Source organism: the organism of the source record quoted next, unplaced genomic scaffold (genome assembly GCF_019419815.1).
Source record: "Pyrus x bretschneideri cultivar Hongxiangsu unplaced genomic scaffold, Pyrus_bretschneideri_v1 Contig13, whole genome shotgun sequence".
In the NCBI taxonomy this organism is placed as follows: Eukaryota; Viridiplantae; Streptophyta; class Magnoliopsida; order Rosales; family Rosaceae; genus Pyrus; species Pyrus x bretschneideri.
The window spans coordinates 800992-816672 of NW_025999424.1; the positions used below are offsets into that span (position 1 = coordinate 800992).

Below are 15681 nucleotides of genomic sequence, written 5' to 3' on the forward strand. Positions count from 1 at the left end.
AATATGTTATTTTTAGAATAATGATATTGAGATACTATTGATGGTGAATTGATGGTCTGGATTGGAAGTGGAGGATGAATTAGAGATTGGCATGGTAACTGGCTCATTGGTTTTGTTGCTAGAAAAAGGAGTTGGGAAAGTTCTTTGTGCTGAGTTTTGGGTTTTGTTTTACACGTTGAAAATAACTAAAGTTAGAAACTTCTTATGCAGAGGTTGATTCTGCTTTGGTAGTCTCTCTCGTTTACAGTTCTCCTAGCCTTAATCATCATCTCTATGGTCTTGTCTTGGATTGCAGAAGTTTGATCAAAGAAAATTGGAGTTGCGAATTATAACATGTTCACAGATAGCGTAATTTTACAACTGACGGGTCAACCAAACGGCCTACTCAAATAAGTGATCATCAGTGCGTAAGTATCATATAACTGGAGCTAGAATTGGACCCTTTACTTGTCAGTCTGTCACCAAACTGCCTACTAATGGAATCAAGTTTGTATGTGCTTAAAATGTAAGTATATTATGCTACAAGGCATATTAATATATAGTATCTAGAGAAGGAGGAGGAGCTAAGTTAGGAGTAGGTTGAAATGTCCACTTTTACCAAGAACACATTGTCCACTTCAAGGTAGTCAATTTTTATTATTAAGGTTGGGGAACACAACCAACCTTTGGTTGGATTCTCATATTTAATATTCTAATAATCTCATAATGATTTTTCATAAAGTTTGATTATGATTTAGAGTAAGATAATGATAAACCTTGTAGGTCGAAGTAGACCTGACAAAAGAGTCGTGGTTGTCGTGTTCGTATTGTTTTCATGTCATACTTGTTATCTTAAGAAGGCAAGTCGTGTTAAACTCAATTTCTTAACAACTCTTAATAGGTGACCCAATGACAACCCAATTCATCAATGGGTCGTGTCAGGTTAACGGGTAATGCAAGAAATTGTCATTTTAATGTCTAAATCTGGCAAATGATATCTTATCGAGTTTTTAGCAGGTGACCCAGAACGAACCAGCATGTTAAAGGGTTGACCCGAAACTTATTATTTGGTCGTTTGTATCGGGTTAACGTGTCGTGCAATAAATTGTCAGGCCTAAGCCCAAGCATGGTCTGCCACTAATATCACAGTTATTATTCCAACTTAACCACCTGTTACTAGGTGTTCAGTTTTATCAAAAAAGGCATCAATGAAATTAGGAGTGTAAACTCCCGTAACTTATATATTACTTTGTCATTTGACTCATATGAGATCCTATTCTCGAATAGACACAGGGGTGTGATATCCACTCACCAATTTTACTTCTCACACACCTTTTTACTTTTCGACCGTCGGATCAGATGAATTGAAGAAGATCAACGGGCAGAAATTATCAAGAGGTGTGTGAGAAGTAAAATAAGGTGTGTGGATAGCACACCCCTAGATATAACTCTCATTTTTCTTTTCATGCATACTTCTCTTTATGTCTAATTTTTTAATTAAATAAAGTTAGACGATAATTGAATTTGTTAAACAACAATGTGCATGAAAATTAAATTCAAATTCTTTATTATTTTTATTATTATTTTTTGTTGAATCGAATTCTTCATCGTCCTTAATCTTATTTTGTAAGTATCCCACATTACCTCTTCACACAGTCCTGCAGATTTCTTTTGAAATAAGAAAGAAAGCAACGCACGTGAGTGGAGAAATTGTTCACCTGTCCTTGTAACGTGAGAGCCACCATTCTTTTTATTTTTATTTTTTATTATTATATATTTTGTTTAATTCCCCACCTTGATTAACTTAATCATACAATTAACAATGACCTTTCTTTAGTAATTAGCGTGCATCTTAGATTACCATGTTAATATCTACTGACTCCTTTTTTTCCTTGATACAAGCAGTGTTCGGAGAATATAAAAACACGACCTCATGTTTAGTTGCGGGTGTTCGTAACTAACTGAGTTACAAATCTGCTTGCTTTCGTATACCGACTTTAACCTATATCACTAGAATTGGCAAATGGGTTGTGTTTGTCATTATTGTTTCATACATGTTATCTTAACGGGTCGTGTTGTGTCAAACTTGTTATCTCAACGGGTTCGTAACATATGATTTGATATTGACTCAAACGGTTCATTCTTTTCGTGTCAGATTAACGAGTCATGTAAGAAATTGACATACCTAATGACCAGATCTCAAAAAATATATCTTATCAAGTTCTTAACAAATAATTCTATAACGACTTGACTCATAAATGAATTATTAACGAGTAACCCAATAATAATCCGATTCGTTAGCAAGGTGTTTCAAACCTTGTTTTCATATCATTTCGTTTTGCATTAATAAGTCGTGAAAATTTTGTAAGCTTACATATTACCCCAAGGGCCAAAGCCCCATTACTTTCGAACATTAAACTTAACGATTTCACTATTATTTGTACTAATGAAAAGCCCAAACCTAGCATTCAACAACCTTTACATTTTCACACGGCTATGCAGCCAACAGCCTAGTTTATCTTTACAATCCCCGCATTTTGGAGAAATTTCTCAATGTGACCGTCACACTGCCACATGTTAACGTGATATTGCTTCTCAGCTGTCGCATAGGCTGACTAGGAGGAGTCTTAAGACGTAGAATCAGATTTCTGATCACTATCAGCAGTGGCTTGCACTTGAGCTGCATACTGCAAGTTCCAAAGAACATCCTCGAACGAGGGACGAGCTGCCACTTCTGGAGATATGCATTTTTTTGTTATGGATACCACAATCGATAAAGACTCTTGCGAGCAAGTCGTCAACACAATCGGGTCCACAATTCTTCTTCGACCATCTTGGCTGCCAAACGATGCCTGCATTTTCGGTTCATCACAACACACATCAAAATTACAGTACCACATGAAACATTTCGAAATGTTATTCTATAAAAATCGAAACTTTACTTCGGCATACCATTTCATTTAGCAGAAATGTTTCCCCTTTTCCGCTCACGATAGGCCCAACTAGTGATTCGAGTAGGATAAATCCGAAGTTGTAAACATCACCCTCCATATTTGTTTTATTCCTGCAAAATGGAACAACAGAACTAACTATTTATACTCAACTTTTGAATTGTTAAAACTGCAGTAATCTGCTGGAAAGCTACTTTGTAGACAATAGGTTACATTCGTACCACGATTTTGTTTTCGGGCCTTCTCCCTTTGCCTGCAGAAGAAATAGAATGGCATCAGAATAACAACTTGGAACCGTACTTACGAATGCAAAGTCAAAAAGTAAAATGAGTGAAGAAACGTGCCTCGAGTTTTTCACTTTCATCTGTGATGATGGACATTCCATAGTCACTCAACTTTGCAATCCGATGCTCATCAAGCAATATATTGTTTGTTTTCAGTCGGTTGTTGAAGCAACCTGGAATAACCCCAGTGTGAAGAAAGTCCACGGCCTTCGCAACTCCCATTAGAATTGCCAGTCTATCAGACCACTTGAGAACCTTCTCCGGATAGTTTTCTACACGTATGCACACTGCTTGGTTAGAATTTGAGAGAATTCAATACGAAACCTATGATAAACTTTAAAAATACGCTTTCACGCACACATGCAAACTGACCTGACAGATAGGTACGGTAGTTCCCACCAGAGACAAATTCATTTACAAGGAAGACTCTGTTGCCGCTGGAATCATCATGTCCACCAGTGTTGATGCAATAACCCAAGAGGCCAGCCAAGTGAGGATGCTGAAGCTTGGAGAGCAAATCCAGCCGAACTTTAAGGTTTTGAATTGAATATTTCTTCAATACAGTGAGAGATCGGATTGCAACATAGGTCCCATTTTCCAACCTTCCTTTGTAAAGCTGAAAGCAAAAGAATGAAAATAGCAGATCAAAATCAAGAATCTGGAGAGCTTAAGTGATCAATAAATAATTCCAAGCCCATTAAACTCTTATCCCGGTTACTACTCATAGTTTTGAGCTTGATAGTTAAAAAATTGGATGTTTCAAGCAAACTATTATATCTACAGCATTTCTAAATCAGAAGGGTACCTTTCCCATTGAGCCTTCACCCATAAACATAGATGAATCGAAGTTGTCTGTTGCGTCCTTCAACTGTTCAAGCGAAAATATACGACTCACTGGGGTACCGTGTGTGTCTAACTTCGCTGCTTGAGATATGAATCCTACAAAGGGTATAATACAAATGTTACCATCTTAAGTTTCGTAGCTACTCAAACATGATTGTTGTCTGTATTCATAGATTTCAGAGCATAAAATTGATATGCATTATTCGTTATGAAATGTCATGCCTTGTGTTTGGGGCAACATAAATAATAACAAAGTAACCTGATTAGTTATAACTTACTTGCGTTTGCAACGAGTTCAGAGCAATAACCATTTGGTGAATTATCTGGCACGGCCTTTGCAAATATGTTGTGCTCAACTGTCCTCCTAGAACGGTATCTTCTACAAAAGAAAAGAACCCCGAGTACCAAAAGTAGTAAAACAAGAACAGCTCCAGTGATAACAGCAATTAGCACGACGGTTCCTCTTCCTCTAGATTGTTTGTTCCTTGCAAGAGCTTCTCTGCAATATGAAACTTGATGCTGGTGTTGAGAATCAACCGACAGACAATTTCCGTTCAGTTGAACAACTCTCTCATTTGAAGGACTGCCTAGGCAAGACGGAAGATCACCTATTAACTTGTTATTAGAAATATCAACAAACCCAAGTTTTCCACCACAATTTAGCTTGTCTGGGAATGGTCCACTCAGCATATTGGATGCTAAATTCAGATAACTGATGTTTGACAAAGAGAACAAAGCAGAGGGCGGTGCTCCGCTAAGATAATTGAATGAGAGATCAAGGTGCTGAAGCTGACCCAAATCACCAAATTGTGCAGGAATCTTTCCGGAGAATGAGTTCTTGCTAAGAAGAACTGTAACCAACACTTTCGGCATCCTTGGTAGTTCGGAATCTAATTGATTTTCTCTCAAGTCCAAGACATGCAGGCTGCTTAAAGTAGCCATATCAGGTAACTTTCCAGAAAGCTCATTGTGAGACAAAGCAATGACAGTGAGTGTCTTGATTCTGCATATCGAAGAAGGAAACTCGCCTTTCAACCGATTGCTCTTTAAGCTCAAAACAGTGAGATTCGACAACGAGTCCAACCACTCAGGGACAGTTTCATTGAAATAATTGCCCTCCAGTGTTAGAGTTTGAAGTTTCACAATTCTAGATATTTTCGCCGGAATGGAACCAAACATGAAATTCGAGCTCAAGTCTAAGACTTCAAGCGAAGACAACCGATGAATCTTATCAGGAAGCGGACCCCAAATCCCCAGAGACACTAAGCTAAGAACCCTCAAACTAGGCAACCTTGACAATGTGGTGAAAAAAGAATCAATCTCAAAATTCTCAGACAGAGTCTGGTTGGGAATTGCAAATCCATTGAAACCACTCACATTAACAAGCTTATAATCTCCCATAATTTTGAGCTCAGTGACTGAATTGCCCTGGCATGAAATGCTCACATGAGCAGTGGAAGACAGGTTACAGAGGTCTCCACTGTAATTTCCCCAAATTTCTAATGAGGGAGGGTACTCTAAATGCTTCCTCAACTGCAACAACACTTGGCTCTGAGAGGTTTGCAATTCATGGGTTCTTGGAAGGAACAAAACCCATGACACAATTACTGAAACTAACAAGTAAAAGTATCTCATTGCAGTATAAATTCTTACAGCTCAATTCCTAAATTCTAAGCTTTCTGATACTCTCAAAGTTTCATGAAAGTTCCTCAGTGCGCAAAATTCTGTGATCCCTCTATGCAAATTTCACACAGCAAGTTTCCTTCTTCCTGGATAATGTTGAATGAATGAACAAGTTGGTTAAAAAGTTAAAAACCCATGTGAAAAACAAGGATTAATCATTCAAAGGAAGCATCTTTAAGAAATTTTCTGGGAAAAAAAAACAGAGAAAAAAGCACAACCCAGAAGAAAAAATGGGGAGAGAAATAAAATGCAGATAAGGTAGGAGGAAGAAGAGACAAACCTTGGGAGTTGCAAGAACCAAAAACACCATTAAAGGGTAGCTCCCACAGTGATGTTCTTGGTCAGTGAATGTTTGTGTAGAGAGGAAATAATGGAATGGTAGTTGGAGAAGGCCGTAAAGGCCAGCAGCGAAGCATTTACTTCTGGTTTTTCTGTGAGGGTGGAAACTGACAAGGCGCCATTAATGGGGCCGATTTTTGTCTGAGAGACAGAAATGCAAGTGGAAAAGCAAAGGCTCGAAGGTTGAGGAAAAATGGCACAAAATCTGTAAATTAATAGAAAAACTTTGGGTTCTTTCAATTATTGGTGTTCAGGGAAATTTAGTTCGTTGATTCTCGTGAACTGCCTAATATTCCGCTGGTAATTGCAGTAGCGGCACCACATGGTTTTTCCCTCTCTCTCGGTGGTGCCATACTGCCATTTGATCGGTGCTTGATATGACCAAACTGTCCCCGTTTATTGTAACAGTATATCAAACTAATTACAAATTATACTTAAAAGATGCTATGTGTTACGATATATCAAACTAATCACGTAATGTTATATGCCTAAACGAGTTTAAATGGGCAATTTAGTAAAAAAAATAATAGTAAGCATGTCGAAAGGAAAATCACAGGCTCTGAAATTGAGAGTTAGAGTTAAAGTGGAGCATTTAGTGTAAAAAAGGAAGAAAGGAATTGGTAGGGCAATGGGACCGTTGGAGCAAGTTGCACAGCCACAGCACGTTGCTCTGCAGAGCTGTACACTTTTAGAATCCCATGAAACTCTGATTACAAATTATTATAATTATAATTAGGGCATGATTAGTATAAAGAGGAAAGAATTGACTAAAGTTAAATTTTACCCATCAAGAGGCGAGTTCAAATTTTCTGAACCCAAAACTATCTTCTTATGCTGCCGCCACATTCTGTGGTGTGTGGTGGTAGATAAACTTATTTAATGTGACATTTTAAGTCAATAACGCATCAGAACAAGTCTAGACATACTTCTCGTGGTGGTAGGCTTCATTTTCCACACATGCTCCCCAATATGCCTCTCTCCACTTTTACTAGAGAAGAGATATGTACTTATGAAGTGTTGAGGTCATTTAAAATAACTCATGCAATGTTATGTGTTATTGACTTAAGATTCAATAACAATAACCATTCTGGACGTTGTGAGATCAATTCTTCTTCACCCAAAATATAGGTGTGGCCTCCTTGTGAACCTAATCTCTTATTGTTTGACACATACTAAGTTTATGACAACAAAATTAAAAAAAGTTAAGTTTATAAACGCGTATCAATCAATGAAGGGCAAAAAGAAAACATTAATTTTAAATGCAGAATATTTAATCTCAGGAATTTGTACTTGTGGAGGTAGGTTTCCACTATGGAGATCCCACTCGAGCGCCTAAAAAGGCGCATAGAAGTTGGAGCATTGCTAATGGTTGTATGCTGTCGTTGGGCCAGACAAAGAGGAAGAGGAAGAGGAAGAGGAAGGCAAAGGCATGTTGGTTGGGTTTTGGCTTTGCCTTTGGAATTTGAATTTCTTCTTTTTTGTGTTTGGATTTGGCATCTCACTCAGTCAATCCCAAGTGCATTTTGCATAACATGATAAACTTTTGCTTTACAACTATATATGTCATTTCTTTGGGACCCTAAAAAAAGCAACTTGGAGATTCGACATCCACAACAGTGTATTTTAATTTAAAGGATTTTTTTTTTCTTTTAAAGGGGACCAACACCGCAATTTACTTTTTTAGGAGCTAGAAAAACTCACAAAGGCATTTCAGTCTTTCCTTGACTATTATCGTGTGGAGTTAGGAAGACTCACAGATGCATTTAACCTTCTTCTAGCTACTATCATGTGATCCACACGGGTCAGAAATTGAACCCATAATATATCATGTAAAGTATGAATCTGAAATTGGTACAGAACTATGGAATTCCCTGTGGCTAATTTAAAGGATGATTTATGCAAAATATAATGCATAAAGTAGTTCCATGGAAAGCAAATAATTATATCTGTATATTTTGGAACATGACCAACTTTTGAATTTTTGACCAAGTTTATCTAAAAGATGATTCCTTGAGATGTTGTGAACTTGTGATTATCCGTAGGGGTAGAATATGTTTATTCTTTCAACGGGTATGCAAGTATTAGTCAAGACAATGCACCATCCCTTTACAGCCCAGTTGCTCTTCGTGAATCAAAGTAATATAAAATATCGCTTTGGTACCAAAAAATATAGAGCTTGTTTGGAAGTTCTTTTAAAATAATTGAAAATATTTTTAGAAAAAATAAGAAATATTTTCAAAATCACTTGAAGTGTTTCATGCAAGAAGCATATATTCCATTATATGCTTCTTGCAGGAATCACTTCAAGTGCTTTTCTAGAATTCACTTGCATTTTTACTAAGGATCGCTTCGTTAAATTTTTTTTTCTAAAAGCGCTTTTAACTATTGTAAAAACACTTCCAAACGAACTCATAGAGTTCGTGGACATTTGGCATAATTAGTATATTAATGTTCTGGTGCTTCTTGCAGAAAGTATTTCAAATGTTTTTCCATGATTCACTTGCATTTTTACAAATGATTGGTTCAAAAAAACACTTTCAATTATTTTAAAAGCACTTCCAAACAAATCCGTAGAATTCTCGGACATTCGGCATGATTAGCATATTAATGTGGCTTTTGAGAATTGATTTGTCAATTTGTCACTACCTTCTTATACAACTAACCATATGCATATTAGTCCAAAGTAAAGCAAGACATATTCGGTTCCATTTATGGGCACAAGGTGTGACAAAAACAATAATTATAATTACAAAAACAGTAAGGGAAGTCACTGCATGTGAAGGTGAGGCAACGACAATTTTATTTATTTATTTTTAAGGAAAAATCCGCAAAAACCAACAAAAAGTATAATAATTAATATGAAAATGATGGATTTTGAAAAGCACGAAGGGAAGACAAGTGCCAAGACATTCAGGCAGGAGGGGGACCAGATTGGAAGCCATCGATGAACGCACGAAAGTGGCCACTATGCTCCCATACCCAATACAACCATACTCATCAACCCAAATTTCTTGTTTTTCTAGCATACACCGGAGCATTATATGCATTGGGATCTTTGATCGTTGGATTATTAGTTGTTGGATATTTGACCGCACATTCAGCGGTCGATGGTGTTTAGTCACATGAACATATTATGACATGGTTCATTCCAAACTTTCTGTAAATTTCATGCATCAATTGAATTGTAAGCCCATCTTCCCAACTCCACTGCCTTATCTTTCAATTGAGGAAACACTAAGGTAACACTGTTTCAAGTACATCATGAAATGCTATATGAAAAACTCAAAATATGTAAAGTCGGATTACTGGTTCGACATGTCACGTTTGCATTCTAAATAATGTTGATAGAGGACTATCATAGCTCTATATTAGGTGAAGTTCTTGATAGGACGCTCGCATGGGACCCATGTGTGGGCGCCCACCTTACACGTGGAAGTGCTGCAAACATACATCTGCATGCTATAATTTATTCTCATTAGAATAATTTACATAACACGAGTACATCGTTATGTGGCATCCCATGCTAATGAAATAAAAACATGTATACAAAATGTTACACATCTTTATTTCTTGGCGCAGGACATAACCGTGATATTGTACCCGTACCATGTTAGTCCTCGTACCTATATTGTATGCCTAACATTAAAAGAAAGCCGAGTTTTGGTAGTCGCATAAACAGATGAAGTTGAAAACGAAATCCACGAAAGCATGCATTTTACATCAGAAAGCTCAAATGTAGTATGTTCGACATTTACAACTAAAACTCTGCCAGCATAATTCATAAACCAGTATTGGATCCTACATCCAAGAGCAAAGGATACACCTTCTGTTTCTAAAACAATCATCATTCCCGACGCGTCTTCTCGTCCGGCGGAGATTCCAGATAGGCGATTACAAGTTCAGCTGCTTTGCATCCAGAAGCTATTGCTTTGCCAACTGAGAGTCCGCCCCGATGGTTACCTGCAATATTCATAATTTGTACACCAACATATACCAAAGGAAAATAATTAACCACCATAAGGACAGCATCACTCATCCAGATCTCGAGTTACTGCGTCCACAACACCCAGTTGGTGAGTAATTACCTGCATAGAAGAACCCGGGGAGATTTTTCTCCATCTTCTCAATTGCTTCTATAACTGAATCATAGTTACGCCCGTACAATGGAAATGCTTTGCTCCAGTGGTAATGGCTGCCATTAAGTGTACTTCAAGCTATAAGATGACTATTCAAATCAATGGTAAACACGTAGGCTCTAAAAATATTCGTTTCCATTATTTGCTTTGTTTAAACCACTAGATGCGAAAAGAGAGAGGATTACATACTTCACGGATGTAGGCTCGCCTTCTGCTCCCAGCAAGTGCCTAATGTCAGAGGTAACAATCTTCTTCAATTCATCCCTAGAGAAATAGTTAGAAGTAGAAGAGTATTAGCTGTATAAAGTTATATCGTCCTTCTATGTGTATGAATGTGTGCATAAATAATATAGAACCAATCACACAATATCAAGGACAGAGAACATGGCTGTTTTGAAAAATTATTGAGATTTCCCATACGTTGAAGCTTTTGCTAGTTCCTTGTTTCGACTTCCCCCAACAAAGGTAGTATAAAGATGCAGGTCACTAGGTGCACGATCTGGAAACATCATGGATGAAAAAAGAGTGCCTGTGCAGCAGTAGCAAGCATATTAGGAGAATGTATTAGTTACTCAATGTCACCGGGCCATGCCAAGCATTACCAAGAGTTTTTAAGCCATTTTTCTGCTCTTTAGAGGGCACAAGAACTCCAAATCCCTCAAGGGGTCTCTTAACATCTTCCTTCTTGAAGGTCGTTATTATCACTGATAGTGGTATATAAGCCACCTGCAATAGACAGCAAAAAATAAGATGTTGCTAATACTTCAGCAACTTCTTTTTTGGGTAAAGAACCAAAATGTCACAAATACCTCAGGAAAAAAATCAAGAGGGAAGAGAGTTCCTCTTTTCGTGATATTCATTTCTTTGACGTTACACAGTGGAGCCTATGGCAGAGAAGAACCTTGTCAGTTAATATTAGTATTCCTTCCAAAAAAGTAAACATTATATGGAGTATAGGAGGGCAGGTGTGTGTGTATGCATAGACTAGACAGAAAGAGCAGTTACAGTTCAACTCGAATAAATGGTAAAGCTAAAGTTCGCTTGCATGTCAAAATGTAGAACAAGGTGAACCATGCGAGATATATTTATTCTATTGGTACCACTTGGTCATGGCACCTGTGCAAGCATCTAACAACTGCAATGAAGCAGTTTAAGCACATATGTTTCTTTTAATCTACTAGCTCTATCTTGATCTTCCCAAAACATAATTGTTTTCGGACAGTAACCATGCCAGATGCAGAGAAGGCACATTTTGTGAAGCAAAACGATATGGTAACCACCAGGTGCCCCAACAAGAAAGTAAATAAACCACCAAGGCCATGTTTTTAGAGTACTACAATATACTAACCGTCATGACTACAGCGTCAACAGATAAACTTTGTGAATGCTTGTCATCCTTAGCAGCAGAGGAAACAGACCAATTTTCAAATGCAGACTTCCCATCATGACTATAAGATAACGACAAAACCTTTGAGTTCAGTTTAAGCTCATCTTTGCCAAACTGGCTGCACAAGGTATCGGTGAGTGTCTGCACAAAAAAACAGAACACAGGGTAAAACATTTAGTTTTGAAAATAGACTCTGCCTCTAAGATCTAAACCAAATGTTATTGCAACTGAAGTTGTAAATTTAATAGGGAAAACATAACAGAATACGAGGAACATTCTACATAAGGTATCAAAAAGAAAACATGAACTACAAAAGTAGTCATGAGTCATGAACCATGAATAAGAAAAGCAACCAATAAATTGAAACCTGCATTCCACCATGAAAGGAAAATGAACCCCGCTGACGCTTCCCTTTTTCTACAGAACCCTTTGTTTGTCCACTTTTTTCCTTTTTGGCAGATAATTTTGATTTAATTGCCCCAGATATAACGGAACCAAACCTGACATAATAGCATAGTGTTACCTAACATCAAACGTAGATCATGCAACAAGCATCAACTACACAAGAAAAGAAGTCAAACAGGCTAAACAAATTATGTCTTATTTGAAGGATAAGAAAACTTGACACAGAAGTTCCCTATTTAACATTCAACTTTCAAAAACGCCAATCTTTTTTTTAGCTACTGGCATAGGCTTGTCACTAAACAGGGCATTAAAGTGATTCGTTGATTGAAGCCTAACCAGGTTGAATGTGGAGCTTTTTCTGTTCACTTCAGAAAAGTCATAGAAAGCACGACTCTAAACCCTTGGGTTAGTATGGATTTCTATCCACAATGAGTGGATAACGAAAACACTGGCCTATTTTCCGAATGAACATAAACTTATGAAAGAAAAAGGTGTCAACTAATCTAATTAAAAGAATCACAATGCCTATTCTAGTCCTAAGCAATAATTTGGAAAATTTCCCACAACCTACACTAAAAGTAGGATAGGCAAGGAAAATAATAAGCAAAAATGGTCTTTGTTAACAAATGAAAAAAGAAAACTTAGATACCTTTTTTCCATGTTCCATAAATCCGGAAAAGAATGGCGCATCTTCAAACAGAATCACATGGCAACACAAAAGAATTATTGAAAACATAAGAAGATTCATGAGATAAATGCATGGAAAAGGCATAAATACAGATTTTGGGTAACAATTGACTAGTTAAGAAACAATCCCATTAGCCACTCAGTGTGAAATATGCACAAAGATTGAGACATTACTCACAGAAAGTGATTCGGGATCTCCACCACTTGTGCCGGCAACAAAGGGGTCAATGAGATAATCAACAACCTTCCAAGCAAAAATGATAAGAAAATATCAAGAAAACGCATAATATGAGGATTTTGATATTCAAAAGATTTATTGTTTACTAGAATATTGCAATGTAATATATACCTCTGGCCCAAAATGACGCTGAAAGAACCCACCCACACTGCAAACGATAGGTTGAAAAGAAGAATTCTAAGGAAATCACTTCTTAAAAACCTAACAAAGAAAGAGGAGACAGTGGTTGTCCTAAGACAGAGAAGACTACTACCTTTCTTGGGTGTTATCGTCGGAAACTCCTTTTTTCTTCCATAAATATGGCTCTAGAATAATTTGAAGCTGCAATACAGAAATGCATATCAAAGTTGATGCCAATGTAAATGGTTTATGCACGTGCACAAACACGATATTTTGCATTGATACTGGTCATTACTAAATAGCATTGCAACATGATTAAAAAACTAGGAAATTAACTCGTCAGACATGCCATGTATTGTAGAAAACAAACCTTTGATTGTGCTGAAAGAAAATTGCTCGTGATCAGCGCGATTGGATTGGTAGGTAACTGATGTGAAAAATGGAGCAAAAGTGACAGTCACCACAATCAGAAATATTCAACTACGTAAGGAAGAAAAACTGAAAACGAATGAAAATGTATTTCATATGCTTTCCTATATAACTATAACAAGATGCAACTAGCAAGACATACCAGCACAGGCGACCCATTCCTTACAATATAACGCTTAGTCTGTGAAATCGGCTGCAACATCGGAAAACAATCAATTCAATCATTAGACTAATAGAAGCATCAGCCACTTCCATCCATTAAATTCCAAGATAAGTTTGAAGCTAAAAGCACATTGCTTTATAACGGAAAGCACAGCCGACGATAGCACAGCACAAAAAAAAACTAAAATACATGTGAAACTATTACAAATGAAATCCTTACAAATTGTTGTTTTTCTCTTAGTCCAAGATTATCAAGCAAAGTTTGGACCTCCGTTTCACTCTCGGTCTGCGAAAAAAACTTATGTCAGTATAAAATCATAACGAAAATTCAGAATTGCCCGGCATTGATTCAAACTATTTGGTTACAAAACTCACCATTGTGTTTGCTCCTTCATCCCAAATAAGACCATCACGCGAAACGCTTCTGAGCTTCCCTCCAGCTCTTCCCTCGGCTTCGAACACCGCGACGTCAAAACCATGTGATTTCAGCTTGTAGGCTGCAGCAAGCCCGCTTGAGCAATTGCAACACAAAATCAAAGTCAAATTCTCGGAAGAAAAAAAAAATCAACCAAAAATAAACAAACAAATTATATCTGAGAATTAATCATGCTTAGCAAAATCTGCATGCAAATATTGAACAAGATTACCTTACACCAGCACCAACAACAGCTACTCTTTTAACAGAGCCTGAAAAATGAAAATTCCACAAAATAAATAAAAAAATGCAAAGAAATTCCGAATAATTTTGCATTTATATATATATAGAGAGAGAGAGAGAGAGATTACTGACTCTGTTGATCTTGTTTGGTGGGTGAGCTCATTGTTTGGGGTGATGCTCTCTGAGACTGGCACTCCAGAAATGAAAGAAGAGGAGTTGGGCACTTATCGACGATCGTAGAGAGAGAAAATAAATGAACCAGACTGGGCCGGCTAATGGTTTTTTTTATTGAGCTAGAATATACCTGGACTGGACTGGACTGGACTGGGCAATCGCAGACCTGGACCGCTGACTCCTGCCATCTCTCTGTTTCCACGACATGAAGTGCTTTCTCAATTGCAGCCCAAAACCAATTTAAACACACTTAGCCCTAGTTTGGAACAGGAGTGATTCTGAAAAGAAAAATGGCTATCAAAAAAAGTTGGGAGCTTTTTTATATTTGGTAAACATTCAGCTTCAGCTTTTTTTCATAGTTTTGGATGAAAAAAGCCAAAAACACAAAGCTGCAAAACCCAGCTTTGAAAAACCAGCTTTGAAAAACCAGCTTTTTTTCACATCTGTTTTACATAAAAGTTTAACAAACACTATAATACTACTTTTTCTTTTTCAAAAGAACTTTTAAAAAAAAGTTTACCAAACACTCTGCTGCTACTTATTCTCACAGCACATTAGAAGCAGTTTTTTTCAAAGCACAACAATATCAAACCAACCCTTAGCCTATCTCCAACTAAATGGGTTAAACATAATTCTGTCCAGAATTATAGTCTGCTTATGTACTTTATTCTCATTTGGTGGATACGAAATTTGTCAAAAAATATTATACCTTCGTCATATATAAGAAGGGTTAAATAATGTTTTGGAGATGTGTGGTTAGAGATAACTATAATTTCTTTCAAATACGCTAATGCATAACGGTTTGTGTGTTGAGACTGTTTGGATAAATCAGTGCAGGAACATTGGGGATTTTTTTGCAAGTATTATAGCGGAGTGGTATGATCAGCATGGAGCGGTTAATGTCACATAGAATCTTGTGCGACAGAATTTGGCAGAAGTGCAAGCAATTTCGAAAACTGACAGGTCCTAAATACGAAACGAATCGTCGTTGGAGACGTAATTTAATATCTTCGATGGGATACTCGCAAACTGCAAATTGAAATTCTGCGCAAATGCCGACCAACAACCCCGTGCCAATCATGTCATGTCGCCACCACCGGTTGAAATTCTCCCCATCTAAATCCTCTAAACCCTACCATCTAGATTGACAGGATTTTCAACATGAAACCTATAAATTACATTTCTCGCGTCGAGGTCACTTAACCA

The 15681-nt window shown here is 37.2% G+C and overlaps 2 protein-coding genes across 2 annotated transcripts; both read right to left on the reverse strand.

Annotated features, from left to right (window-relative positions):
- Positions 1 to 2285: 2285 nt before the first annotated feature.
- On the reverse strand, positions 2286 to 6389 carry LOC103960907 (probable inactive leucine-rich repeat receptor-like protein kinase At3g03770). Its single transcript, XM_009373397.3, has 8 exons — positions 6021 to 6389; positions 4336 to 5826; positions 4020 to 4153; positions 3587 to 3830; positions 3275 to 3486; positions 3152 to 3183; positions 2932 to 3043; positions 2286 to 2831 (listed from the first exon to the last, which is right to left on the reverse strand). The coding sequence occupies exons 2-8, from the start codon at positions 5690 to 5692 to the stop codon at positions 2607 to 2609; spliced, it is 2316 nt and encodes a 771-aa protein (XP_009371672.2). The 5' UTR covers positions 5693 to 5826; positions 6021 to 6389; the 3' UTR covers positions 2286 to 2606.
- Positions 6390 to 9764: 3375 nt separating this feature from the next.
- LOC103960908 (protoporphyrinogen oxidase, mitochondrial) lies at positions 9765 to 14553 on the reverse strand. Its single transcript, XM_009373399.3, has 18 exons — positions 14434 to 14553; positions 14291 to 14330; positions 14019 to 14154; positions 13864 to 13929; positions 13624 to 13674; positions 13423 to 13479; positions 13186 to 13253; positions 13044 to 13080; positions 12873 to 12938; positions 12657 to 12697; positions 11970 to 12102; positions 11564 to 11743; positions 11025 to 11099; positions 10818 to 10941; positions 10636 to 10744; positions 10405 to 10479; positions 10165 to 10271; positions 9765 to 10039 (listed from the first exon to the last, which is right to left on the reverse strand). Exons 1-18 carry the CDS (start codon positions 14462 to 14464, stop codon positions 9924 to 9926), a joined length of 1512 nt encoding a protein of 503 aa, XP_009371674.2. The 5' UTR covers positions 14465 to 14553; the 3' UTR covers positions 9765 to 9923.
- Between the last annotated feature and the right edge of the window lie 1128 nt (positions 14554 to 15681).

Coding starts and splice junctions, on each gene's coding strand:
- LOC103960907 (XM_009373397.3), bottom strand. CDS start 5,692: ATGAGATACTTTTACTTGTTAGTTTCAGTAATTGTGTCATGGGTTTTG. Junction 3,184..3,274: donor ATGAAAGTGAAAAACTCGAG/GCACGTTTCTTC, acceptor TTTCTTCTGCAG/GCAAAGGGAGAAGGCCCGAA. Junction 3,044..3,151: donor GGCCCGAAAACAAAATCGTG/GTACGAATGTAA, acceptor TCCATTTTGCAG/GAATAAAACAAATATGGAGG.
- LOC103960908 (XM_009373399.3), bottom strand. CDS start 14,464: ATGAGCTCACCCACCAAACAAGATCAACAGA. Junction 13,675..13,863: donor TAAGAGAAAAACAACAATTT/GTAAGGATTTCA, acceptor CCGATGTTGCAG/CCGATTTCACAGACTAAGCG. Junction 13,254..13,422: donor TTCTTTCAGCACAATCAAAG/GTTTGTTTTCTA, acceptor TCTGTATTGCAG/CTTCAAATTATTCTAGAGCC.